General features: G+C 44.1%; 1 protein-coding gene across 6 annotated transcripts; it reads left to right on the top strand.

Annotated features, from left to right (window-relative positions):
* The first annotated feature begins 854 nt into the window (after positions 1-854).
* On the top strand, positions 855-27,472 carry rock2a (rho-associated, coiled-coil containing protein kinase 2a). Of its 6 annotated transcripts, XM_047018291.1 has the most exons (33): positions 856-1,611; positions 12,930-13,011; positions 13,124-13,224; positions 13,493-13,630; positions 13,924-14,184; positions 14,389-14,533; positions 14,827-14,965; positions 15,069-15,160; positions 15,359-15,518; positions 15,979-16,042; positions 16,745-16,833; positions 17,232-17,280; positions 18,442-18,577; positions 18,894-18,985; positions 19,226-19,472; positions 19,642-19,748; positions 19,988-20,147; positions 20,405-20,565; positions 20,741-20,925; positions 21,076-21,145; positions 21,232-21,335; positions 21,424-21,610; positions 21,957-22,050; positions 22,217-22,311; positions 22,554-22,745; positions 23,099-23,267; positions 23,403-23,473; positions 23,556-23,644; positions 23,868-23,946; positions 24,075-24,342; positions 24,720-24,933; positions 26,075-26,111; positions 26,290-27,472. In XM_047018291.1, the coding sequence occupies exons 1-32, from the start codon at positions 1,513-1,515 to the stop codon at positions 26,076-26,078; spliced, it is 4,143 nt and encodes a 1,380-aa protein (XP_046874247.1). In that variant the 5' UTR covers positions 856-1,512; the 3' UTR covers positions 26,079-26,111; positions 26,290-27,472. The 6 variants fall into 6 exon arrangements, 5 of the variants coding, with proteins under 5 accessions (XP_046874243.1, XP_046874244.1, XP_046874247.1 ...); XM_047018287.1 differs by lacking the exons at positions 26,075-26,111; positions 26,290-27,472 and adding an exon at positions 25,626-25,853 and having other exon boundaries at positions 855-1,611; XM_047018288.1 differs by lacking the exons at positions 26,075-26,111; positions 26,290-27,472 and adding an exon at positions 25,201-25,619 and having other exon boundaries at positions 855-1,611.
* Positions 27,473-27,484: the final 12 nt, after the last annotated feature.

Below are 27,484 nucleotides of genomic sequence, written 5' to 3'. Positions count from 1 at the left end.
TTTGTTGGAATAAATTAACTGGACTCAATATATGTTTTAAGTAAAAACGTCAAAAACTGAGTAATATTAGTCTATTGTAGGAGGATAGCCTGCACATGCTGTTCTCACACAGAAATACATACTTAATGTCCTGTGCTTATGCCAATATCATAAAAAACAATAGAGAGTGAGAGTGCAACTATTTTCTTACTTATCTCACATTTTAAAGTGATTTTGAGAATGTGTGTAGGTTTGTGCATGTGCAAATACATGTTTGACTGTGTGAGCGTTAACATTGTCCAGGTGTTGTTAGATCGTGGCTTATCTCACACGTATCAGAGCATAGGTTGGAGAAAGCAATACGTTAGCTGCCAAAAACTCCACATTAGTTCCCCCCATCCAGGCTTTTCATATATCAGATGGGTTGAGCATGTACTGATGTCTTACATCATGTGTGGGATCCAAATTATTCAGGGCATCAGGTAATACATATTAATGGTAACCCCTACAGCGCCCACTGCTGGACATATCTGGTACAACACGCCATCATGTCATAAGAAACTATTTCGTTCCATAACGTTAACTGCGCACAGGTTTCACCAATGTTGAAACGTACTTCACTTAACATGATTGATCAAGCCATGTCCTTCAGCCAGTTCGAGCAATATTGATTTTCCTCACACATTTAGCTACATATTGATTATTTGTAGACTTAAACTCCAATACTAAACAAGATCAAGATGTAGAGTCGACTTGAAACTATTCGTACAGTTTGCATTGTCTAAACTCTAGAGTCTAGATGATAGTTGGACTGAGATAGAAAGAAGAGAAAGCTTGTGGGTAGAGGAGGTTCTCTGTGCATGTCAATGTCAGTGGGAGGAGAGAAACCCAGCTCACAGAGTGGAATTCACGGGGGCTGCATTTTACCATTTGGTCAAATCATTGGCTCTTTGGTCATTGCCTACTAGTACAGTGTTAAACTGACCATTGAAACAGCAAAGGAACAAAACATCGTTATAGTTAGCGCGAGAACAGCAGTATTTACCGTGTCAGATCGCCTGTATCAATGATGCTTGAAGAAAATTCTTAAGAGGATCTTCTAATGCTTTATATAGAAAACTGCAGACTGTCGGGATTTTTTTTAAATTCAGGCAAAGCACTTTGAGGCGCCCAAAAAGAGAGGGGAGGGGGGCAAAGAAAACGCCCTGTTGCTCAAAATTCAAACTTAATCGCCGTGTGGAGCATGTATGATCTAATGTGGAGAACAGTACCATAAGTTTATTTTTAATTTTTTAAAGTGTGGAACACGAGGACCAGACGACCGTGCAAGTTTGTGGTGCGCTGCAGTTCCCTTTGGAATATTTTTTCCTCATTGTGCACTAGCCTATAATTGAGAGGCGATTTCAGAGGGCGGCGAGTGGAAGACAGCTAGGCCCACGGCCATTGCTTAGGAACAAAACACTTTTCTGATGTAAACTCATGTCTTTACACGGCTCGTCGTATTTGTAGAAGCAGGCTCTATTAATTCCAAAGATGTCGTTTGGCGCAGAGAGACGGATGGAAAACCGGTTGATAAAACTGGAGGCCATGATAAAAGATCCACGGTCTGCGATAAACTTGGAAAGTTTGCTGGTAGGCGACGTTTATTCTACATTATTAATTATTAATAACCCTCTGTTTTATCCGCACTGCTTCTTCAGTTTTCACGGTAGAATAGATGAAAACGTTCTCAAAAATTGACCTTTTTTATGAGTACGAGCGTTTGATTCGAACATTTCCAAACGTTCGATGCGCTCTGTTGTCATTTTTTAAGCAGCTACTTCCTCTCCACCACCAACACTTTGATTATGCAAAATAATAGTTCAGAAAACGTAGCCTACAGCAGTTGACTATGAGGCTTTATTTGACAGCAAAACAATAGGCTACATTTCGCTCGCTATCGTATTTTGGATGTACACAGCAATGTAACTCATAGCTACATAGGTGCAACATGTGTGCAACAATGTGTAGGCTACGAGTATTGTGAAATTAACTGTAGGCTACACCATTCGTGAGGCATATCTGGAATGTAAAACAAATACGGGCATGAGCTCCAATCTTTAGTTTAGAATACTTTGTACGAACTACGGCAGATTAGTGTGCAGATTATATGGATCACTGGAATCAGCATGTCTAGCCTGCTTATGGAGACCTTATTATTTCCGGCTAAATTGTAGAACCATCTTCCGCCTGGAAAGGAATGGGGTAATCTTACGGATAGTTTATGCCATTGACGTTTGGCACGATGACCGTTGGGACACTGATGGCATGCCTCTATGGCTTGCCTGTCCCCTGAGCCAAGGCAGAAGATGTGTTGGACTGTGTTGATGCTCCAAGATGATAATTGGCTTACAGTCGATAGCGGTACGGAATATGACAGCAACACTATTTAGGTCTACAAGCGTACATGTTGTATGATATGACATGACTGAAAGCAATGCCAGATATGAACGAATACTGAGATGTTTAGTAAAGGCAGCCTATTGATTGGTGCATTCATGCACTCCCGTGGGCAATATTTGTGCTGTAATTACTCCATGTATGAAAGTTTATTTTGCTTTTTTTTCTCCTTCTTTTGGCATTTGGTCTTTTCAACACCAGTTAAGCAGATGCATGTTCGATATTTCTTCTTAATTCTCTGGGCCCATGTTTTCTGTACTTCCCAGTGAGAGTTCTTGTCAACATAGCCTTGAAGTAGATAATGGATAGGCCTATTTCTTGGCTGAGAAAAATATTATGTTTATTTCTTGCATAGTTGCAGAGATCAGAGCTTGATGAGTGCTCTAGACTGAAGTTGTGTGGGAAGAGTGCGTAGGTTGATAACTTGCAGCCTTCTCACCTCCCAGGCCATTTTTAGCAGCCTCATGTCGCTTGTGATTGAGAGAGATGGAAGAGGACAATCACAATATTCTTCTCTCTAACATACACACACACCTTTGATTCCAGTTCCATGCAAAGTATTCCACTGTCTGTGAAAGTGGGGAGCAGTAACATAGGCTGTGTTTAGATCCATGTGGTGCTGAGGTAAAGTAAGGGAATACAGTCTCAGGGCTGCCACGCTCCTGTCCAGTTCCAGGCCTTCAATGATCACTGGTGGTCAATATCTAGATGTTGTACGCTGGGGGTGTTCAGGTGTTGTGTTGCAATATACAGTAAAATAAAGCCTCTTACAAAACATCAGGAATATGCCTGACTGCTTGTCATGGCACATTTTGTTTTTACTTAATCATTTTTATTTAGGAAATAATTGTATTATTATCATGACACAGGAAGCTGCTGTTATTATTATTATTATTATTATTATGCTGTGCAACAATTTTGAGATATAATATTGTTACTCATTTGGTATAGCTTGGGTTAGGGTGATGGGCTAGTGAACAAAATCTTGAAGCCGCATTCTTAACCAATTACTCTTCCTGCCAAAGTTAAAATGGACCATACTTGAAGTGGTAGCTTACTAGCATAAGCACCTACTCTTTGTAGAATGTTTATCACAAGTGACACGTCATGTCATGTTCTGTCGAGGAGCATCCCTCTCATATGGTGGTTCTGTTTGTTGACATCACATGGACTAGACTGACTCTCTCAACATGCCCAAACAGATAAGATCATATCTTTTTATCTCTACCCTATAATTTTCCTTTTGATTTGCACTTTTGTATGCTCTTGATACCACTCTCCATATTGCACTGAAAGAGGTCTCCAAAAAGTCAGTTCCTAAAAGCCCATCAACTCTTCTTTCTCTATCCTCTCTTCCCTAATTGCTGTAACACATTCACTCATGACTGAAAAGACAGAATCGATGTTAAAGGGTAGGGCTTTACTTCTTTTGATTTACCAACTTTTACTGACTTGATTGAGAGACTGCAGACAGCTGACAGGACTGCAGGCAGTCTGCTGGGATGAGACAGCATTCTGCTGCATTTTGCTGTTTCAGTCAACTGGAGCAGATCCCCTCCTTTAAAGGGGCTGATGGTGCCATGCGTTGTTCACTAGAGTCTCCCTCCAGCTATGCTTCTGTGATGGAGGAAGTGCACCTTCGCTGTCGTTTTTACACTTGAGCGTTACGGTCCAGGCAGACTGGGTATGTGTCCGTCCACATCCAGGGAGCTCTGTCCTGCTTCCATCCCAGTCAGGGAGCTCTGTCCTGCGTCCATCCCAGTCAGGGAGCTCTGTCCTCCATCCAGGTCAGGGAGCTCTGTCCTGCTTCCATCCCAGTCAGTGAGCTCTGTCCTGCTGCCACCCCAGTCAGGGAGCTCTGTCCTCCATCCCAGTCAGGGAGCTCTGTCCTGCTTCCATCACAGTCAGGGAGCTCTGTCCTGCTTCCATCCCAGTCAGGGAGCTCTGTCCTGCTTCCATCCCAGTTAGGGAGCTCTGTCCTGCTTCCATCCCAGTCAGGGAGCTCTGTCCTGCTTCCATCCCAGTCAGGGAGCTCTGTCCTGCTTCCATCCCAGTCAGGGAGCTCTGTCCTGTTGCCATCCCGGTCAGGGAGCTCTGTCCTGCTTCCATCCCGGTCAGGGACTTCATGCTTCAAGTTTCACAAAGACAGAAGGATGTGGATGACTGGTGGGACGGACACCAGTTGAACATAGTTTGAATTAGATTAGCAAAAATGTAGGGTTCTATAAATTGTACTACATTGCTGGAAACTCAAGTCCCAGGATAAGGGGATGAGATCATGATTGCAGTCAAATACAGATAAACCTTTTTCCATGGAGAGAATGATGTGCTTTACAGCGCAGTCAAGCATCACCATTTTGTGGTAGTGTTTTGATTCAGCAGCATTGGAACATAATATATGGTCATGAATTTATGTTTCAATTTGAAATCTGGCCCTGTCAGCTGTTTGGACTGCCGTTTGGGTACATTGCTGCCTGGTGTTATTAAGTTTCCTGTAGGTGAGCTTTTTAACATTGAGTCACATTTCTCATAGACTCATGAATATTATGTTAATCTAATTCACCTCGCAGTTACCCAATACTCATCTCCACTGGCTTTAATCTTGAAAGTGGTCATTTATAAAAAAAAAAAAAGATCCCCTCCTTTAAAGGGGCTGATGGTGCCATGCGTTGTTCACTAGAGTCTCCCTCCAGCTATGCTTCTGTGCTGGAGGAAGTGCACCTTCGCTGTCGTTTTTACACTTGAGCGTTACGGTCCAGGCAGACTGGGTATGTGTCCGTCCACATCCAGGGAGCTCTGTCCTGCTTCCATCCCAGTCAGGGAGCTCTGTCCTGCGTCCATCCCAGTCAGGGAGCTCTGTCCTCCATCCAGGTCAGGGAGCTCTGTCCTGCTTCCATCCCAGTCAGTGAGCTCTGTCCTGCTGCCACCCCAGTCAGGGAGCTCTGTCCTCCATCCCAGTCAGGGAGCTCTGTCCTGCTTCCATCCCAGTCAGGGAGCTCTGTCCTGCTTCCATCCCAGTCAGGGAGCTCTGTCCTGCTTCCATCCCAGTTAGGGAGCTCTGTCCTGCTTCCATCCCAGTCAGGGAGCTCTGTCCTGCTTCCATCCCAGTCAGGGAGCTCTGTCCTGCTTCCATCCCAGTCAGGGAGCTCTGTCCTGCTTCCATCCCAGTCAGGGAGCTCTGTCCTGCTGCCACCCAATTAGGGAGCTCTGTCCTCGATCCCAGTCAGGGAGCTCTGTCCTCCATCCAGGTCAGGGAGCTCTGTCCTCCATCACAGTCAGGGAGCTCTGTCCTCCATCCAGGTCAGGGAGCTCTGTCCTGCTTCCATCCCAGTCAGGGAGCTCTGTCCTGCTGCCACCCAATTAGGGAGCTCTGTCCTCGATCCCAGTCAGGGAGCTCTGTCCTCCATCCAGGTCAGGGAGCTCTGTCCTCCATCCAGGTCAGGGAGCTCTGTCCTCCATCCAGGTCAGGGAGCTCTGTCCTCCATCCAGGTCAGGGAGCTCTGTCCTCCATCCCAGTCAGGGAGCTCTGTCCTCCATCCAGGTCAGGGAGCTCTGTCCTCCATCCCAGTCAGGGAGCTCTGTCCTGCTTCCATCCCAGTCAGGGAGCTCTGTCCTGCTTCCATCCCAGTCAGGGAGCTCTGTCCTCCATCCAGGTCAGGGAGCTCTGTCCTCCATCCCAGTCAGGGAGCATGTCCTGCTTCCATCCCAGTCAGGGAGCTCTGTCCTGTTGCCATCCCGGTCAGGGAGCTCTGTCCTGCTTCCATCCCGGTCAGGGACTTCATGCTTCAAGTTTCACAAAGACAGAAGGATGTGGATGACTGGTGGGACGGACACCAGTTGAACATAGTTTGAATTAGATTAGCAAAAATGTAGGGTTCTATAAATTGTACTACATTGCTGGAAACTCAAGTCCCAGGATAAGGGGATGAGATCATGATTGCAGTCAAATACAGATAAACCTTTTTCCATGGAGAGAATGATGTGCTTTACAGCGCAGTCAAGCATCACCATTTTGTGGTAGTGTTTTGATTCAGCAGCATTGGAACATGATATATGGTCATGAATTTATGTTTCAATTTGAAATCTGGCCCTGTCAGCTGTTTGGACTGCCGTTTGGGTACATTGCTGCCTGGTGTTATTAAGTTTCCTGTAGGTGAGCTTTTTAACATTGAGTCACATTTCTCATAGACTCATGAATATTATGTTAATCTAATTCACCTCGCAGTTACCCAATACTCATCTCCACTGGCTTTAATCTTGAAAGTGGTCATTTATAAAAAAAAAAAAAAGTGGACTTGAGACAACATAGAAGTGTGAGCCCAGATCGGTTCAGTTAGTGATCTGAGAGGCAGGGCTCTGGGGGAGCTGAGGCTCCAGAAGGATGACTGAGGCCTAGCATTAAGAAAGGCTATTCTCAAGATAAAGAAATATGCACACTTGATTGCTACGGCATGAGTAGCCTTTTCTCTCTACTCAAGGAAATGACCTCATTGAGTAAATAGTTGGAACTATATATGGGGCTCAAAGTCCTTCTGAATTGCTGCACTTTCCCCTTTCTCTCTCTCTCGCTCGCTCGCTCCTCCCCCAGATCTCATGATTGATTTGTTTTCTATTCTAAACACTAGCAAACATACACGACTCTGAACTCTACTCTATCACTCTTTCCTAGTATGACCACTGACAGACTCATAAACCTGCATTCTCCAACGATAAACACAACGGTAACATAAGCACTGAATCTGACCACAACACAATGGTCATCGAGACCAGGTAGTTTCAGTAGTTTCTGTTGTCTAGTTTGTATCCTTCATCTACAATCAGGAGAGATGTTTTGGCAACGCTTTCTTTTTACGCCCCTCTGTTGACTGGGGCTTTGGCATGACTCTCAGTCTGCCAACTCATGCGTAGCATTGAGATCAATCTAAATGACTAACTGATGATGAAGCAGGTGGACAGGGAACCCAATGCCCAGCTCACTGCAGAGCAGCAAAAGCAAGCTATTCCATTTGTGATGTAATAATGATTAGGAGAGGCGCTTTGTGTTTAACTGGAACTTGTAAAATGCAATCTTTACCTGGCACTCGATTTAGAGCTATGTAGGACTGTTCTTTTTATAGATCCTTTCTATTCTATTTTCTTGGTTTCTTTTTTTGCTTTTCCAGAATAACTACATTCTGCTCTGTTGCGCAACAATAAATCATACATAATTCAGACTCAAGCACACAATACCACCAGGACACTATCAATAACTTTCATTCAAGCCAGGCCTTCTCTGATTAAGTAGCAGCACTGAAAGCCAAACAGAGTGTATTCCGTGCATCCAATGTTGAAGCAGATCATCTGCTTCTAAAGGTAAATTTCGGAAGAGCCGCACCCGTGTGTTGGATAACGTTGTCTCCTGCATCTGTGGCTGTGTTGTCTGCCCGTCTTGGGCGCTTCCATCTGTACAGGAAGTTTTATGTTCAGCGAGGATTGTTTGGGGATTGGGACTAGATTAAGAAATTGATTGGGTAAATGATTGGGCAAATGTTTATCTTAAAAGACAAGCACGTTAAGACTTCGAGCCCACATTGCTGTTCTTTGTTTTCTCTCACCAGCCTTTTTGTTTATGAATTCTGCTCACTTGTTTTGAGTGGGGAGAGTTGGCTAATTGATCCTGGGGAAGTGTCTGTGTATTGCAAACGCATAACAGTTTGAACTGATGGTCTGAGAGTGCTTCACAGTTAGAAGTAATTCATCGTTGGACTTCCAGCCAGACACAGTGCACCTTAAGTGGGTTTGTGTTGTTTTTTTTTACGGCTTATAGCACGACTGCATCCATTTGATAAAGAGTAAGTAAGCTTGGTGTTAACCTAGAAACAGGAACCTTCCTACTTCTTAGAGTTTGATAGGCCAAAACATTCAGAGCCTTTGCTATGAAAATGTGATTATATTTGCATAAAACTTTTTTTCCCCCTCATCACTCACTCTCACCCCATCCTTCTCCTCTCTCTCTCTCTCTCTCTCTCTCTCTCTCTCTCTCTCTCTCTCTCTCTCTCTCTCTCTCTCTCTCTCTCTCTCTCTCTCTCTCTCTCTGTCTCTGTCTCTGTCTCTCTCTCTCTCTCTCTCTCTCTCTCCCCACCCTCCCCCGGCCACTTCTCCTACTGCCCCCACCCAACACACACACACCCCACATCTGCAGTTACAGAAGAGGGGTGATGGGGAGGCATGTGTGTGTTTTGTATGGAGAGGAAGGGGGGTGGTTCAAGTCCAACATGCACTACACATCCACAGCTGCAGCTCTCACAGCCAGTGGAGTTTGTGTCCGGTTTGGTCTCTGGGAACGTGGCCACTGCCTCACAGGCAGTAGTGCTGGCTGTGATGTGCTGCTGGGGAGAAACACTGCCATATATGGCGGTGTGATGGTGGCCTGGGCCAATTTCTACAAAACAAGCCAGTCTGCACACCTCCTCTCTTAAGATGCCCTCTCCTGTCCTCTTCTTCCTCCTTTATTATTAGGCTCTAAGGCTGAATACCCTCCGGAAACCAATGTAGCTCCTTATTTGCAATTACTTTATTTTTCAAAAAATACGTTTTTAATAGAGATTTATTCTAGTTTCATTTCCAGAAGAATACAATGAACACATCTTTTTTTCAAAACAGTCACACCAACTAACATTCTTCTTTTATTTTTTATTTTTTTACATTTCAGATAGGCCGCTATCTCCCACCTTGCAATATTAGTCTCAGACCTAGCAGATATCCATAGTACTGAGGGAACACCCAGTGTGAGGTGTTAAACAAGACATTTTGAATCGTAAGCACACACAGCAGTGCGTGCATGCCAGTGAGTGGGCCACCAGCAGAAATGTAAACAACAAGGGAAATACAGTCTTTCCTACCTGGAGCACTTGAGTTCCATCCTACTATGCATTCTTTAGGTGTGGTCTTTGGATGTTTATGGTTGATGTCCTTCGGCCCATGAATGTACTACAATTTCAACTTGTTTGATCAGAGTCTCGTGATGTGTCCTCTGTGATGTGTCATGTTCCTCAAGGCTCTTTTGGCCGGCAGTTTCCTCACAATGGCTAGATCGCCTGCATGTGTTCCATGTCACATGCACTCATGGTCCATCGCAATGCCCGGAAGTGGGAGGAGGGGGTGTTAAAGGAACGTGCCTGTTGAATGAACACAGGAGCTGGCTTCCTGGGAGCTAATTCAAGTGGGATTGTGTTTTTGGAGAAGAGATGCCTCACTGTAGTCATAAACGGGTGCACGTGAGAATGTCGGGAAGGATTTTATTACCTGGGGATTGGAATGTGTTTTATTTTTAGAAGCGGTCATGTCAGGGAGCAGAGAGAAACTCCTCCCACTCCTACACTGTTCCTCCATCTGGCCGTCAGCCGGAGCGCTCCATCATGGCCTCCTTTCCAGGAGACAACTGCCCACACAAGGCACACGTCTGTACGTACACAGAGCATACACACACTCATACCGCACTGACACACACACACAGGGCACACAAACACACAATACTGGCACACTGTTTTTACACTCTTAACATTTCACACATTTAGTCACAACAGTGGTACTTAAGCCCTATGACAAACACTGTGATGAAACATGATGAGACAGTTTTTGTAACATGTGTGTCACGTCTTGTGGTACCTCATTAAACCTCTCTTCAATGGTTAATGACCAGTTCTGTTCTGTACCAGGTAGTCGGGTACCAACAGGAAGAACTCAATATAGTTTGAGTTTGGAAACCTTCTCGCCATGGTCATTTAAATTACTTTGTTTTCTGTACGGTTGCGATGAACAGAAGCAAATATGTGATACTAGTCTCAAACCTCTCAAAATTAGCCCTCCCTTATCAACCTTGTCTCAATGTAAAATGGGAGGCCTTTGCTGTATAGTGAAACTGCATTTCTCAGTTGTGTCTGGAAGAGAGTTATGGAGGCCTGCTGCTTCACTTCACACTGGCCTCCGTTTCTACCAGGAACTATTTTTAACTGTCTGGAATTTGATCAAAACATACCTTTCTACTACAGCCTTTTACAGTCCAGAGCAGGTTGTTTTCGGTTCCACATGCCTGAAGATGAGGGCTTTTGAGAGGAACTGGCATAAGGGAAATGTTCTTCTCATAGGGGTGAGATGTGCTGGTATTGCATCTCCATATTTACACTTTGTTTGAAGTTGTTAATTTAGGCTAATTCCAGAGAATTTTTTGTCCCAGTTTCTTAGAAAGTATAGTCAGATAAGAGGATGAAACACAAGTGTCGTGAGCCCCAAGGAGGTTTTCCATTAGTCAGCAGGTTTCCAGGTGGAGTGTCCTGAGCCTCGTGGAGGAAATTTCCAGACCCAGGTCACTCACCTTTCAATGTATCTATGTTTTCTTTTCTTTTTTTGTGATGCCTGTTTCAATAAAGCCTAGCCATTCTGTTTGACTTATTATGCTTTTAGCTATACACATTTCAGTTACTTCTGTCCATAATGAATCCTGCTGCAGGATGTTTAGAAAGTTTGATGTTTGGTATAATTTCATTTCAGTACATGGCATTGACATGAGCTTGAGCTAGTTACCAACTTTGGTCTCCCTCTGTAATTCACTGTGTCTCAGTCTTTCATGTTGCCAAGCAACCTGGCTTGATTACGTTGTACTGATTGCAAGCAGCCTGCCGTTGTGGCCAAGCTAAAGAATGACTCAATCTAGCGAAGCAATGGGATATGGAGGGTGTGATTACTAGTCTGCCAACTGGTGATGATTTTGTAGATACTGTCTCTTTAAGAAGTTAGTTTTGAATCTTAACAAAAATGAAAGAATGCACAAAGTGTGTGAAACCCTGCACCAAGAAGGGTTGTTTTAATTATCAAAAAAAAACATCAGACAAGTACACTTTTTGGATGTTAAAAAACGGAACTGAAGATGCCTCATGAGAATTTGTGGGAAACTGGTAACTAAGTGTTAGGTTTCTAATCTTCTAGGAACCTGTTAGTAGCTTGTTCCATCCAGGTTGTTGGCATACATTTTGCTTTGCTCGAGTGGGATGGAGGTATGTTTGGACGAATGTAAGTGGGCCAGTGTTTACGTTTGCATCCTATTTGGGTGAAACATCATCATTAAAAGGATATTTAAAATAAGATTTCTTTGGTACCCATAAACCCAGTGAGTTTATAGTTTGCGGTGGATTCACAAATTCCCACTATGTATCCTTACACAACTGGGCCACTTAACAGACCTCCACACGCAATCCCTTGGGTACACACACACTCGCACACACACACACAATGAGTGAGCTTTCCTTCATCCTGAGTTTTCTCTGCTCTAAAATGGATATGCAAACTTATGAGTGTTTTTCCTAATGCTTTTTCCAAAGAGGCTGTAGTGTCATAACAGGCTATATAGTTGAGTTCCACGAGAGCTTTCTTCATACAAAAGCAGTTATTACATTCTGCAAAGGTCTGCAGTGCTGATACTTGAACCTGTGCATGTGCCAGTTTGTGTCAAATGCTGCTTGGTGTGTTTGTGGGGTAAGGGCTGTGTCTGCTCTTTAGAGAAGCTGCTTCACAGGAAATGGCTTACACACTGAGGGACTGGCTTCATGACACAGTGAAATGATTCTGGGCGGGGTGTATCATTTCCTGTATTGCTGAGCTCGAAGGGGGATCCACTGTGTGTGTGCTTTTTCCCTTAAATAGTAGTTTTTTTGTGAGGTCAGTCCTTCAATGGGAAGTAGAGTTTAGATGATGAAATGGAATGGCTGGTTTACCCAAGCCTGCCTGTTGCAGGGTGAGGGAGGGAGGGAGCAATTTGGAAGAGAGAGAGGGATTGTTGTAGGTTGTCTTCCAATGCTTGTCTTAGCAGTTTTTAAATAAAAATGCACAGTTGTGAAGTGTTTGGGCATTTCAAATTGACCACAACCAGGCTGAAGAGTATCGGCAACACAATTTAAATTAATAAACCATCGCAAATGTTCTTGTGAGCGTAAAGAATAGTATTCTTTCTGTTGTTCACTCACATTGTTGATTTATAATTGTCATTTACTTTGGGATTGTTTTTGGCCTGAATAACCTATTTACCTATTTAATTTTGGTAATTTTGGCAACCCATGTGCTTGCATTCCACAGTGTTTCTTAAAATAACTCCCATATAAATAAATAAAAAGATCCTAAGTGTGATGGCAATTAACCCAGAGCAAGTTAGGAATGTTGGAATGCCCTAATACACTCTCCAGGGAATGGCAGAGTTTCATGAGTTCAGTTGTCATGGGCATAAGGTGACAGTTTCTTAAACCTGATGAGTAGTAAAATATTGACTGTTCATATCCTTTTGTATAATTGTTCTTTTTTTTTCTCCAAATTTTGTGTCATGAACAATAAGATTTCCTAGAACAATCAACACTCTTGTTATTCTGTCATCAATGTTGAAAGCTCATTATTGTGCACTTTTTATTTTCCAATTATGTGTATTGGACAGAATATCATCAGACCATGTTGTTACCATATCATGCAGCTTTCTGCTTCTTTCACAGGATTCCATGAATGCCTTGGTTTTAGATCTGGATTACCCAGCTCTACGGAAAAACAAAAACGTTGAAACATTTTTAAACAGATGTAAGTACATGGATGTGGGCCTGTGGGTGAATTAATCAACTTTTCCCCCCCAAAGATGAAAAAGATAAAACATTGGTTTACTAATGTGATGTATGTCTGACCAACTTGGCAGATGAGAAAGTCATGGGACATATTCGAGAGTTCCAGATGAAGTCCGAGGACTTTGACAGAGTGAAGGTGATTGGCAGAGGGGCCTTTGGTGAGGTGCAGCTGGTGAGTCCTCATTTGGTTTGTTTGTTTCAAGATTGTTTGGGGCCTTTTCCAGCTTCCCCTGCGTTATGGCTTTAGCCTATGTGCTACGCACTCTTACCCGGTGAGGCATGGTGATCATGGTGAAAGACTGCTTTAAACGAACAAACAGCCGCTGGCTATTATATGCTTCTGTGTGCTTGTATCTACAGACAGGGTGGCCTTTAACCTTGTGTGAATTCTCCACAGTCGTACCTCATTCATGTGATAATGATGTTCCATTTGTCACCAGGTGAGACACAAAGCGTCTCAGAAGGTGTATGCCATGAAGCTGCTGAGCAAGTTTGAGATGATCAAGCGCTCAGACTCAGCATTCTTCTGGGAGGAAAGGGATATCATGGCCTTCGCCAACAGCCCCTGGGTTGTTCAGGTGAGGCCCGCAGTGCAGGCACACACAGCCCACAACAGTGATTATAACATAGGAGTTAAGACTTTGAGCTTACTAGAACAAAGATGGAAAAGGCCTGTTCAAATCTAGTGAGTAAAGGTCCCTCATCAATACAGCAAAAACGATAATTTATGGAAAATGTGACGTAAGCTCAGAACACAGGACAGTTTTATTGCATACTGTAAGTTTGCGTGATAAAGTTTGAGAATTTTGTGGCAGGAAACCCCAAGAACCAGGAAACTTAAAATCCCACTTTCCTCCCCATTTGGGTGCAGCTGTGCTGTGCCTTCCAAGACGACCGCTACTTGTACATGGTGATGGAGTACATGCCTGGTGGGGACCTGGTGAACCTCACCAGCACCTACGACGTCCCGGAGAAGTGGGCCAAGTTCTACACAGCTGAGGTGGTCATGGCATTGGATGCCATCCATTCCATGGGGTTCATCCACCGCGACGTCAAGCCTGACAACATGCTCCTGGACCGGCATGGACATCTCAAACTGGCCGACTTCGGCACCTGCATGAAGATGGACACGGTGAGTTTCTTGTCCTCGGTGAAGTTTTTTAGGGGTGGGATTTGAAACCAGGTTAGTTATCTCATTCTATTGTTGCACAAACAAGCTATTCCAGAATATCATCGTTTGCCTTATAGCCTACAGTCTGTCAATCCCCCCCACCCCAAAAAACTTTTTGTGAACAAGAATGTCAGTTTGTCATCTTGGTTGTGTGTCCTGCTGCAGACGGGCATGGTTCACTGTGACACTGCGGTTGGAACTCCGGACTACATTTCTCCTGAGGTGCTCAAGTCCCAGGGGGGTGATGGTTACTATGGACGGGAATGTGACTGGTGGTCTGTAGGAGTCTTCATCTTCGAGATGCTAGTCGGTGGGTTGACTTTTAACATCCACAATCCCAACAGAGCTGTCAGTGGTTGTAAAATATTTTAAATGGCCGTGCACAGCAAACCACAAAAGGGCTTTACTTTGTGTTTCTATTTAGAAGTAAAGACAACGCAAAGTTGTGAACAGTCTTGATATCACATGACACAAATACTACAAGTACTCACATTTGGAAATGTAGCTGTATGTGGTGAAGTTGCTTGGTTAGTGTAAACTAGATTTCATAATTTTTTTGTATGATAATTCAGAAATATAATTTGTAATGGGTCTCCCTGCTAGGTGACACACCGTTCTATGCTGACTCTCTGGTTGGAACGTACAGCAAGATCATGGATCACAAGAACTCTCTTAACTTCCCAGATGATGTGGAGATCTCAAAAGACGCCAAAAATCTTATCTGTGCCTTCCTCACTGACCGGTAAGATCAGGACAGGATGATGACCATGCTCAATACTGCTGTACTCATTCTGTCGCTCAAGTATTCCCAGATTACTAACTTCCATTTGGGTTTGTTTATGGAGGGAGGTGAGGCTTGGTCGTAACGGGGTGGAGGAAATCAAGAGACACCCGTTCTTCAAGAATGACCAGTGGACGTTCAACACCATCAGAGACAGTAAGTGTTTTTCAAGCTAAGGACCCTGTAATACTTCAAAGCCGTTCTCCTGAGCTGGGGATTTAATGCAGAAGGAATGATTACCATACTGAAGTATCTAGACAATGCTTTCTTTCCCCCTGCCTCCCTCCCCACTCTCTTCTGTACACTTTAGATTTTTTTACTTACTCTCTCTGTCTCTCTCCCTGTTTTTCACAGCGGCTGCTCCAGTGGTACCAGAGCTCAGCAGTGACATTGACACTAGTAACTTTGATGAGATTGAGGATGATAAAGGCGACGTAGAGACCTTTCCGACTCCCAAAGCTTTTGTGGGAAACCAGCTTCCCTTTGTTGGATTCACCTATTTCAAAGAGAACCAGTGAGTCTGCTACTGTCTTTGAGAGTGGAGACATATACACGTTTCAAATAGTTCAGATGTGCTGATTGGAATGTTTCCATTGTTCCACGGCGAAAGACGGCGAAAGACGGGATAAATCAAGCATATTTGGTTGTTTTTGTATTAAACAGCCTCTTTGCATTGTCAGCCTATGACTTTACGCCATCATTTTCTGATGTCTGATGTTCAAACGTATTCAAAAAATAAAAAAATAACTTTAGACTATAATGATTTTACACCACCATAATCTGAGATGAGTCTTGAATCCAAATGTTTGCAACTTTCCCATCAGTCAACAGTTGAGAAATTACCAGTAAGCTTCAATCAGTTATCCAGCCAGATAAACACAATGTGACATGTGTGGCAGTTGAGCTGTTGGGCATCTGACATTGACAGGAATGAATAAATCAATTGGTTTCTAACAACACCCTTTTCCCAACAGATTACTAAAAGACTCAAATAATTCTGCCGTTGCACATGAGAAATCAACATCACTGATAGGCGAGGTAGGTACAGGACTGTTTTCTTCTGTTTTCTGAATTGGTATTACTGATTCAAACTGAGAACAGATGCATCCTAATTCTGATATAGTTCAGCGTTTTTTCTTGCTAACTGAAAATGTCACTAATATTTAGGATACAGAGTCAAATAATGTAAACATCTAAACAGTAATGTTGCCATAAGAATGGCAAGGTAAAAAAAATTACATTTTGTAACATAATCATTATTTTAGCCTTTAGCTTAACATAAGATTTGGGCAGATTGTGTTTTTACAGAATTTTCTTACTTAGTCTCATACACACTCAGACCAAGCAGCTAATCCCTAATGTAAAAGGCTTATCCTAGAAAATCAGCTTTTACCGGCTGAGTTTGTTGAGACAAACGTAAATAAATAGATCTATTACTCTTATAGTTCTACATTTCCTGTAAAGTGCTCTCTGTTCAAGTGAAATCTTGGTTTGGATTGTTTGTGCAGTTCTGCATGACAGCTAACATATCAGAATGATTTCTATTAAGAATATAATGAGTAAATAAAAATAAATAAGTGCTTTAAGTTTGGTCACAAGTGCCCCCTTATTATAATAAAACATGTAATACGCAGTTAGAAGCCTCATGGTAATCTCAGAAGCGCACCCACGCCTGTCTTTCCTGGAAGAGTCTCTTTATAAGTAATTAAGGTGGTTCTCCTCCTCGTTCCTCTCCCCCAGTCGGCTGCTCTGCAGAAGAAGCTTCATCAGGTTGAGGAGCAGCTGAGTAATGAGATGCAGTCCAAAGACGAGCTGGAGCACAAGTGCAGGTAAGAACATTCCAGCTCGTCACTGGTGAGCTCCACACAAGCAGCGCTAACCTGCTTTTTGGAGTTTGCTGCTTGTGGTTCCTTTCCCCTCATCCTGAGGGGAAAGGATCCTCAGCAGGGCAACAAGCATTTCTTGGACCAGCTGATGTAGAAATGCACAGATCCTAGATTAGGGCTCCCTTTCTTGAGACATTTCAGAAAACAGACGGCCATATTTCTGGCCCAGCTTAATGCCGTTATACCCGATTCAATTAATCAGTCTTCTAGTCGTTTGGATATGTGAAAGGAGAACCTGCTGTGCTGCGGAGCACTCAGTGGATTGAGGCTCTCTGAGCTTTGTAGTCTGAGTTGACATTATTGAATTCTGAGTAACATAACATTTTCTCCCATTCCTGCAGAACTGCCAGCGCTCGTCTTGAGAAGATCTCCAAAGAACTCGATGAGGAGGTGAGGGGTCTCGAACAAGTTCACACAAAACTCTTGTTGCTACTACAATGCACGTCTGTAGATTGTGTTGGAACAAGCACATCATCCTACTGTGGCTCCAACCTGTGTTTTTATCATGTTAATTTATGTATCAGTGGTGACAAACTGAATGTTTCCGTGAAGATGTCAGGTGTGTAGCAGAGCAAGTGGACCCAAACGCAGGAGAGGCAAGCAGAAAGGAAACAAATAACTGACATGTATTTCTAGCTAACTCCAAAATATTGAAAAACTAGGTAAACAGAAATCGGAGGCAAAGCATCGGAAAATAACAGGCATAAACCAAGACAACGTATGGGCAGGAACACAAAGGCAAAGACTTCTCACATGAAACGCAACCAACACACTAACAATCAGACCCTGCACAAGGGAGCCAAACATACTTACACATGGGGAGAGTAATGATAATGGAAGACCGACGGGTTATTACAGACAAGGAGCAGGTGTGGAGCTGGAGCAGGGAGCCAGGGGAGAGAGGGAGAGGACACTCCCATCACACAGATGTACACAGATAGAGAGGGGATAGGGAGAACACAGGGAGAGCAAAACAGAAACACTCCAGAACACAAGCGAAACACGTAGGAACACCAGGGGAAACATGAAGGAACTCCAGGGAAGGCACAGGGGACAGGGGCACGGCCGTGCGTGGCTGTGAAAGAAGATCCTTCTGTAATAAAGAATACAGCACAAAACATGAGTGAGCTTTTTCCCACTCTCTGACCTCTTTAGCTTAGGTTTGGCCCTTTTGTTTGAAATAAATACTTTCTGCTGTTTTAATGGGACATGGATACCTAACAGGGCATCTTTACTGTTCAAATATATTTACTGCTCAACAACACTACACACTGCGGATCATAGTCAACATACGGCAGCCCTCTTACCATTTATGTGCATGTCTAGCAGGCTAGAAGCACTGTTTAGATGGTACAGTTCTTGTCTCCCGTTGTTTTTGTGGAAATTATGAGGACATTTGCAGTAGCCAAACTGGTACCAATGTCTACCTTGTTTTGTTCACTTGAAGGAATGTCCTCGTAACAAAAAAGTCATGGAGCTGTTGTTTGGTTAGGTAGTGTGTTCATAGATGCTGTGTGGGTAGTAACTAAGAGCGGGGTGTTTCTTTGACAGGTTAGCAGCAGGAAGGGTCTGGAGTCCAGCCTGAGACAGCTGGAGAGGGAGAAGGCTCTCCTGCAGCACAAGAGTCTGGAGAGCCACAGGAAGGCGGAGAGCGAGGCGGACCGGAAGCGTTGCCTGGAAAACGAAGGTGAGACTGCACTTTCACACAGAGCAGACGTACAAACAGCACTAAGGAGTGGGTGGCAATAACGCACCGCGTTCCTGACTTGGTGTACACAAAATGAGTCACAGAAGGGCATTTTTGTGACAGTGTTTGTGCATATATGACTAAAATTTTACTTTCAGTTCAGTTTTGCCAAACACCAAATAAATAACAATTACAGCTGTCAATTAGATGGCAAACAAACAAATATTAATGCTGCCAACCAAAGGAATATTAAGGATTCTAAGTGTAACAATACAACATGCTATATTTCCATGCTCACATCAGATGTTCTCCACAGTTAACGGTCTTCGAGACCAACTGGATGATATGAAGAGAAGAAACCAGAACTCTCACATCTCCAACGAGAAGAACATTCACTTACAACGGCAGGTGTGTGTGCATGTGCATGTGTTCATGTTTCGTTTATGCTTGTTTTTCAGGATAAGACTTCACTCACCCAAATATAATTAACTTGTGTCTTATTAATTGAAAATATTAGGCAGACAACGGACAAATTATGTGTGTGTGTGTGTGTGGTGTGTGTGCCTCTGCATGTCTGTGTCTCCTGTGTGTGTGTGTGTGTGTGTGTGTGTGTGTGGGCACGCGCGTGTGTGTATCTCTCTCCTCCAGCTGGAGGAGGCCAACGCGCTGCTGAGGGTGGAGGCAGAGTCAGCTGCCCGGCTGAGGAAGACCCAGACAGAGACGAGCAAACAGCTGCAGCAGCTGGAGGCCAACACCAGGGACCTGCAGGACAAGTGCTGCCTGCTGGAACACGGCAAGCTGGGCCTGGAGAAGGACTGCATCAGCCTGCAGGCGGCCCTGGAGGCAGAGAGGAGGGAGCACAGCCAGGGCTCGGAGACCATCGCAGACCTGCAGGGTGAGAGGCAGGGAGGGAGAGATGGGGGGGGTGGAGGGAGGGTCTGCATAGATTAACCCTGGAATACACTGGAATAAGTGCACATATTGCACTGATTTTTATGTTGTAAACTTGGGAAGCTCTCTTATTCACTCTCTCCCTTACCGTTGTGGTGTGTGTGTTTGTTTAGGCCGAATCTCTGGCCTGGAGAATGAAGTGCGGCAGGTCAGACAGTCCCTCTCAAAAGCAGAGACGGAAAAGAGACAAGTGCAGGAGAAGCTCACAGATCTAGAGAAGGTAAGAGGATACATGACTTGCAGTATGGGCACCTGGGGAAAATGCATTACAGAAACAAACACTTTGTTTTAGGACTTCAATATGTTCTACTGTCCAGGCAATAAGTCAATTTACGACAAGTAAGTTTTGATAAATTCATTTGGATGATATTTGAATATCAAAGCTATTGCTCTAGTTGTGGCTGCTTTGCATCCTTCTGTCATTCTTCCTTGCTCACCCTTCCCCCCTTTGCTCCATAGGAAAAAAGCAACAAGGAGATTGACATGACGTACAACCTGAAGGTGTTGCAGCAGGGTCTGGAGCAGGAGGAGGCTGCCCACAAGGCCACCAAAGCAAGGCTGGCTGACAAGAGCAAGATCACAGAGTCCATAGAGGGCGCCAAATCAGAGGCCATGAAAGGTAAGGCCCCTTCGTTCATTCATTCATTTTCCTTCCACCACATGAGAATGGTGGATAGAATTAGGTTTGAAACTGAATGTCCCCTTCTCCCATGCCACACTTCAAACCTTCCTCACAACCCTCGTTGCCATGCTCGTCCTTCTCTCGTCCCTCTGTTCTGGTCTTTTTCTGGCCCCCTCTCTCTATCTCTCTCTCTATCTCTCCGTCCCTGTCCTGTCCCCCTTTTCCTCCCCTCCCCTGTGTCGTCGTCCCTTCAGAGGTGGAGCAGAAGCTGGTGGAGGAGAGGGCTGCTAAGATGCGGGTGGAGAACCGCATGTTGGAGCTGGAGAAGCACAGCAGCATGCTGGACTGTGACTACAAGCAGTCCCTGCAGAAGCTGGACGAGCTCCGCAGGCACAAGGACAGGCTGACAGAGGAGGTCTGTATCAAATGTTTACTTCTGGGCACGCGTTTTGTGCTTCTTTGTGCGTTGGTCCATGCTTGTGTTTGTGAACGAGAAATGGAAAACGGAATTATGACTCACAGTCTCCAACCGAGAAAAACAATTTAATTACCCTTTCTCATCCTCATCTTTTCCATTTGTTCTCTGCCAGGTGAAAAACTTGACCCTGAAGATTGAGCAGGAGACCCAGAAGCGCAGTCTGACCCAGAACGACCTCAAGGTCCAGAACCAGCAACTCAACTCACTGCGCACCTCAGAGAAGCAGCTCAAACAGGAGGCCAACCACCTGCTGGACATCAAACGCAGTCTGGAGAAGCAGAACCAGGAGCTACGGAAGTCAGTCCTTGCTAGAAAGGAGAACACAGTCTTGATTTTGAAATGAGATCTAAAGAATCCATTTCTATAGCTTGTGTGAGTCAATGGCTGCATTTCATTTGTGAGGGGAAGATTGCACACAGTCCCTTAAGTGTGCATTTGTACTCGCAGGGAACGGCAGGACTCAGACGGCCAGATGAAGGAACTCCAGGATCAGCTAGAGGCGGAGCAGTATTTCTCTGTAAGTCAGTATGTTGCTGATGCAACTGTATATAACAATTTGGAAACGTGTGTGTTTTATGGAGGTCTGCTTGCTGTGCCCGACAGACGCTGTATAAGACCCAGGTTCGGGAGCTGAAGGAGGACTGTGAGGAGAAAAACAAGCTCTACAAAGACATGCAGCAATCCCTTCAGGAGCTACAGGAGGAGAGGTGGGTAGAACCCTACTGGTCTGGAGCTTGTGATCCCCCACTTGACTGACCTCGATGGACCTCTTACTTGACATTTGACCCTTCTCAGGGACTCGCTGGCCGCCCAGCTGGAGATCACGCTGACCAAGGCAGACTCGGAGCAGCTGGCACGCTCCATCGCCGAGGAGCAGTACTCGGACCTGGAGAAGGAGAAGATCATGAAGGAACTGGAGCTCAAGGAGATGATGGCCCGCCACAAGCAGGAGCTTGGCGAGAAGGACATCACCATCGGCTCGGTGAGGGAAGGGAAGGGGGCGTGGAGCCCCACGCACAGACATGGGTGCCAGAGCAGGCGTGGTTTTGTCTTTGGGGGATGTTGCAAGATTAGCCTTTTTTAAGAAATAGAATGTTTCTGTACTTACTGCTTGCCGCAAGCTCTATGTAAAGAAGACTGCTTTCTACAGCGTGGTTTCACAATTGTCTGCTTCAATAGCAAAGGAAACACCTGTTATCACAGTAAAAAAAAATACCATATACCATCACAAGTTCATTGTGTACTTTTTGTAAACTTAAAACTTAAAATTAGTTTTTCATGGAATGTACCTTTTCTGTGAAGTTGATTGCCTGATGTTTTCCTAACAGCTGGAGGAGGCCAATCGCACGCTCACAAGTGACGTGGCCAACCTCGCCAATGAGAAGGAAGAGATGAATAACAAACTGAAAGAGACCCTCGAAGGTTCATTGGTCATTTCGTCATACATAAACATATATATTTATGTATGTACATTTAGTCCTTATCCTGCATCAGAGACCACAGCCGTTCCTCGGCATTACAGTCTATGGTGTAGGCTCTCGGGAGAACGTTAGCACTGTATCTAAGACTGTGTCTGCTGTGTTTTCAGAGTTGGAAAGGTCGATGGATGGGGAGCAGCAGATAAGCCAAATGAAGCTGACGTTTGAGAAGCAGCTCCAGACAGAAAGGACACTGAAGACACAGGTGGGAGCACATTTCACAAAGTCCTTGATACTACTCTGTAGTATAAAACTCCCTTCCAACTGCTTTAAAACAAACTAATAGCCTTGGAAACACTTAACCCAACACCTAAAAATAGGTGTGTATTCAAGCTGTTTAAAAAAAAAAAATTATATATATATACATCACTATTTCGGACATAAAATCACTGTTAGTGGTTGCATAAAATCATATAATGACTTCTGCTGTATGTGCTTGCGTGTCAGGCTGTGAACAAACTAGCGGAAATCATGAACAGGAAGGAGTTGCGTGGCGGAGGCAGTCGCCGTGGTAACGACACGGACGTGCGGCGGAAGGAGAAGGAGAACAGGAAGCTGCAGCTGGAGCTACGCTCGGAGAAAGAGAAGCTCAACAGCACCATCATCAAGTACCAGAGAGAGATCAACGACATGCAGGCGGTCAGTAACATGAAACCTCCCACTAACCAAAACACAACCGCTGAGGTCAGAGGTAGGACAACAGGTGGTTGGATCCAACACAACCTTACACTAACCTTCATTTAACTAAAGCAAAGATCAACACCATGGACGGTGGGTTGCTGATACAAAGAATATGTCCGTAAATTAGTACAGGACAAATAATATGTCCTGGTAGCTGTGATGTGGTTACTTTGGCCGGGATTTACTTGGCACAGTGCAATCCCTTGATTCTTGGTCTGCTGCTGTATTTGCACTACTTGTATGACACAATATAAGGGTAAAAGCATCTGCTAAATGAATAATATGTAAATATTATAAATGTTTTTCTCCAGCAAATAGCAGATGAGAGCCAGGTGCGCATCGAGCTGCAGATGGCCCTGGACAGTAAGGACAGCGACATCGAGCAGCTGCGGAACCTTCTCCAGTCTGTAAACGTTCACTCCCTGGACTCCGCCAGCGTCAGCAGCGGGCCCGAGTTTGACACCGACGACTCCTACGCAGGTGAGTCCTGACTGCACACACATGGGAAAATGTTTTGAGAAGAATTTCTCTGTTTTCCCTTTTTATTGACTAGCCCAATTGCCTTCTTGCTTCATCAAGTTCTTATATGAATGTGTTGTCTTCTTTCCTTCCTAGAAACAAGGTTGGAGGGCTGGCTCTCTCTCCCTGTACGAAACAACACCAAGAAGTTTGGCTGGGAAAAAAAGGTAACATCAACATGTTCAAACATTAAAACAAGTGTTTTGTCCCGGCCTTGAGTAAATATAATTTATATTCAATTTTCCCCAGTATGTGGTTGTGAGCAGTAAGAAGATTCTGTTCTACAATAGTGAGCAAGATAAGGAGCTGTCAAACCCCTACATGGTGCTTGACATAGAGTAAGTAAAATGATGACGTGCTGTCATTCAGATGACAAAGATGGCAAGTCAACCAAGGCTTGTACCGTTGCTTATAGGAAGCTTTTTAGCCAAAAATGATTGCTTTCATACATTTTGTTTACAGCACATAATACAAAACACCCATAACAATGTAGTCTGCTAAAAACACTGCATATTTTCATATTATTAATGTTTTCTTTTTTATATTTCTCGCTACTTGCAGCAAACTCTTCCATGTTAGACCTGTCACCCAGACCGACGTGTACCGAGCAGATTCCAAAGAAATTCCAAGGATATTCCAGGTAGTTTTTCTTTTTTATGTTCCTCTTAGTGAATGCATTCATTTTAGGGAATGCATCCATCCTCAGACACACATACTGTATAGATGATCTTGATGACAGCTGTGACTCGTCCCACCATCCCTGTACAGATCCTGTATGCCAACGAGGGAGAAAGCAAGAAGGAGCCAGAGTTTCCAGTTGAGCCTCTTCCCATTGGAGAGAAGTCCAGCTACATCTGCCACAAGGGCCACGAGTTCATTCCCACACTCTACCATTTCCCCACCAACTGCGAGGCCTGCACCAAGCCTCTGTGGAACATGTTCAAGCCACCGCCCGCCCTGGAGTGCCGACGCTGCCACATCAAGTGCCACAAGGACCACATGGACAAGAAAGAGGAGGTCATCGCACCCTGCAGAGGTAGGGAAAGAGGGGGGGGGGCTTTCAGTTGGCATTAGATACCTACTAATTGAGACCACTGTATCTGTTGTTTTTATAGTACACAATTGTGGTGTTTATTACTTCTCACTTGGCAATAGTTGTAAAGTAGAATCTAGCTAGCCCTACACTATTACTTTGGGAAATGACTTATTGGGAAAGAGCTGTTGTTTCTGTATGCAGATGTGCTCCGTTCTGTGTACGCATTATCCTGTATTGTTTGTTTACACCTGTCTATAGGGCGTTTTATAGTCACCCTATGGTGGAGAATATGGCTGCCATATCTCAAAGCAGTTCTGTTAGTAAGTATCCTGAGTAACCATCCGATCCTCCCTTCCTCTTGTCCTCCCCGTCTCCAGTGAATTATGACGTGTCGACAGCCAAAAACCTGCTGCTCCTAGCCATCTCCCAGGAGGAACAGCAGAAATGGGTGGGCCGGTTGGTAAAGAGGATCCCCAAGAAGCCTCCTGCTCCCGAGCACTTTGCCCGCTCCTCTCCCCGTGCCTCCATGAAGGTCCAGCCCAGCCAGTCCATGAGGAGACCCAGCCGCCAACTACCCCCCAGCAAGAGCAGGTGAGAGGGGGCACATATTGTCAAAATACAGGATTGAGAGGAATGGTTGGTGTTGACAGTTGGTTCTCAAGTGAAGGGTTATGTAAAAAGAAATTGTTGAAACTTAACCAAGGGTAATTAGAGTTTGAATGAGCAGTTTCCCCCAGGTTTGTGGGCACTTGTAATTTGTGACTTGTGACTGATAATGAAGTACTTGACAAAGTAGATGGAGGGGAAAATGGATCACTCAATAAGGAATCTGCAAACACCATCGCTTAACCCTTTCAGAATTATCGACTTTGGTCTTCAGGACTGGCACTGGGCATTGGATGATGTCGATGACGATATTGATGGGGATTTTTCTTTTAATTTCTGATGAAAAGATAGGGTATGGTATCATGTTTCGGAATCTTAGATTATGAGTTTAAAGTGTGGCGCATGTTTGGTTGCTGTGGAACTTGACTGCTCGCTCTTGGTGTCTTTCAATCTTCAAACATTTTTGGATTATCGATCCAGAAACGGTTCCTTCTAGAAGTTTAGTGTCTGTGTTTTGCTGACTTGTACTTTAATACACCTCCAGACATTAGTCTGTGCTTCAAAAGCCTAGTGTAATATCAATTGTATATGAGATAGTTATGCAAACAAACTACTTTAATTGATTTTCAATTCCGCATACTTGGCAGTACGTTTACTGTAGAGTGTTATGATGGCAGGCTCGTCTGTGACGTGTATCCCTCTAACCTCAGCCCCCCCAAACCAGAGGGCCTCAAGATGACACGGGAAGACTCCAGCAGCATACATCGACACAAATCCTAACAGTCGTGTGCCAGTCGTGTGCCAGTGTTTCCAGTGTGCATGACTGTTTTTATTTTTGTGTAAAAGTGACTGTGTTTTGTTTTGTGACAAGTGTGAAGTTTTGCAATAAAACATTCGCCCAGGAAGCGTGTTTTGTAGTTTGTGGGAAAGATGGTGTGTTCACGCGAGAGTTTGCGTAAACTGCATGTGACTGTTGTTCTGTGCATGTTCTTTGCAAGGTGACTTGCAATTGAGATCAGATGTCTGTCTTGATGTTATGACATCAGTGTGACACTTGTAACCAGTATTTTAATTGATGATTCAGACCAAAAACTAACTGCCCCTATCTCTTTCTTTCTCTCTCCAGTTAAACTTACTTGGGAGTATGGTGCAGCTTCAAGGTGGTGGGTGTTTCTCCTTCTAACAAAACAATACGCTCTTGCATATGACCTGACACGGATGCACAAATATAAACCTACTTCACTTTTCCTGAGGACTTTATATCCAGCGTCTCCATACATTTTTCACTTACATGAGTTTTCACTTGGTTGCCGTCTTGAAACTGTTGTCATTCCCTGTCAGTTGATCCACTGGACTCTGGAGATTGGTGTGCCAACAAACTCACTCCTGTTAGCAGTGTGAATGGATTCAGTCCAAGTACGTTTCGCTTCCTTCAGAACATCACCCTCACAACTGCAAAGGAATAGGCGACTTGCATGGGACAGAAGCATTTATCTTGACACAACACTTGCTGATGGATTAGACTGTCAGGATTGAGGAGATCAGATAAGTTACCCACCTCTCTACCAACCTGAACCCACACACAGACTTTTATACAGTACAATAGATGATTGCTCATAGCCAACATATCTACAATAGATAATGGATGCAGAACACTACAGCCACGAAATAAGTACTGTTAACGCATGGTTGGATATCACATTGATGAAGTTGGCAAAGGCACTCACTTTTGTACGTGTCTTACCATACCTTCTACTAACTAAACACCATGACCGTTATTTGAGGGAAATGTTTACTGCAACCAATTGAATGCAAAGGATGCAAAGGTTAGGCATTACATGTTAGCTTGATTCCTTTTTGTTTGAATGTACATCTGGGTGAACTAGACGACACATAAGCAATGTATGACCACAACATTATACAGTTTTTTGTTCCGGTCTACTTGATCAGGGGCAGGGCTAACCATCACGGCCAACATTAAAGCAATGCATGTTATCCTCTGCCCCTGAAGTTCACTAAGTGCTGTTGCCTTCATGCCTTTGGTAAATCCACTTGTGGTATAAACAAATTCTGCATTTAATTTGATCATTTCTGGGAACAAGAGGGGAATTTAAAGATACTTATTTTGTTGTTAAAACAAAAGACAAGTTCCGCAAATGTATCCCACAAGCTGAAGTATTGAACAGTAACATGCAATTGAAGTCGTTTTGAATGTCTGTTATGTTATGTTTTTGTAAAAAAAGAAAAAATATCCTCTTTTGGCACGTGGTGTGTATCTTACAGATGGAGAGTAATAGGTGTGTGCTTTAAGTGCTCTCCTTTAACCAAGAAGCTTCTGAAAAGCACGTTTTATACATATATAAATAAATATACATGGTATATATTTTACATGACGACATACAGTGCACATTGTATTATTTATACTGCCTTGTCCACTTTGTATTTAAAAGGCGCTGCATCCAGATTGCATGTTTGATATTGCTCTAATACAGCTCTATGATAACCAGTTCAACAATAAAGACATGGATGTGCCTTG

The sequence above is a fragment of the Hypomesus transpacificus genome, chromosome 3 (assembly GCF_021917145.1).
Source record: "Hypomesus transpacificus isolate Combined female chromosome 3, fHypTra1, whole genome shotgun sequence".
Taxonomy (NCBI): Eukaryota; Metazoa; Chordata; class Actinopteri; order Osmeriformes; family Osmeridae; genus Hypomesus; species Hypomesus transpacificus.
This window is presented reverse-complemented; position numbering and strand designations above follow the sequence as displayed.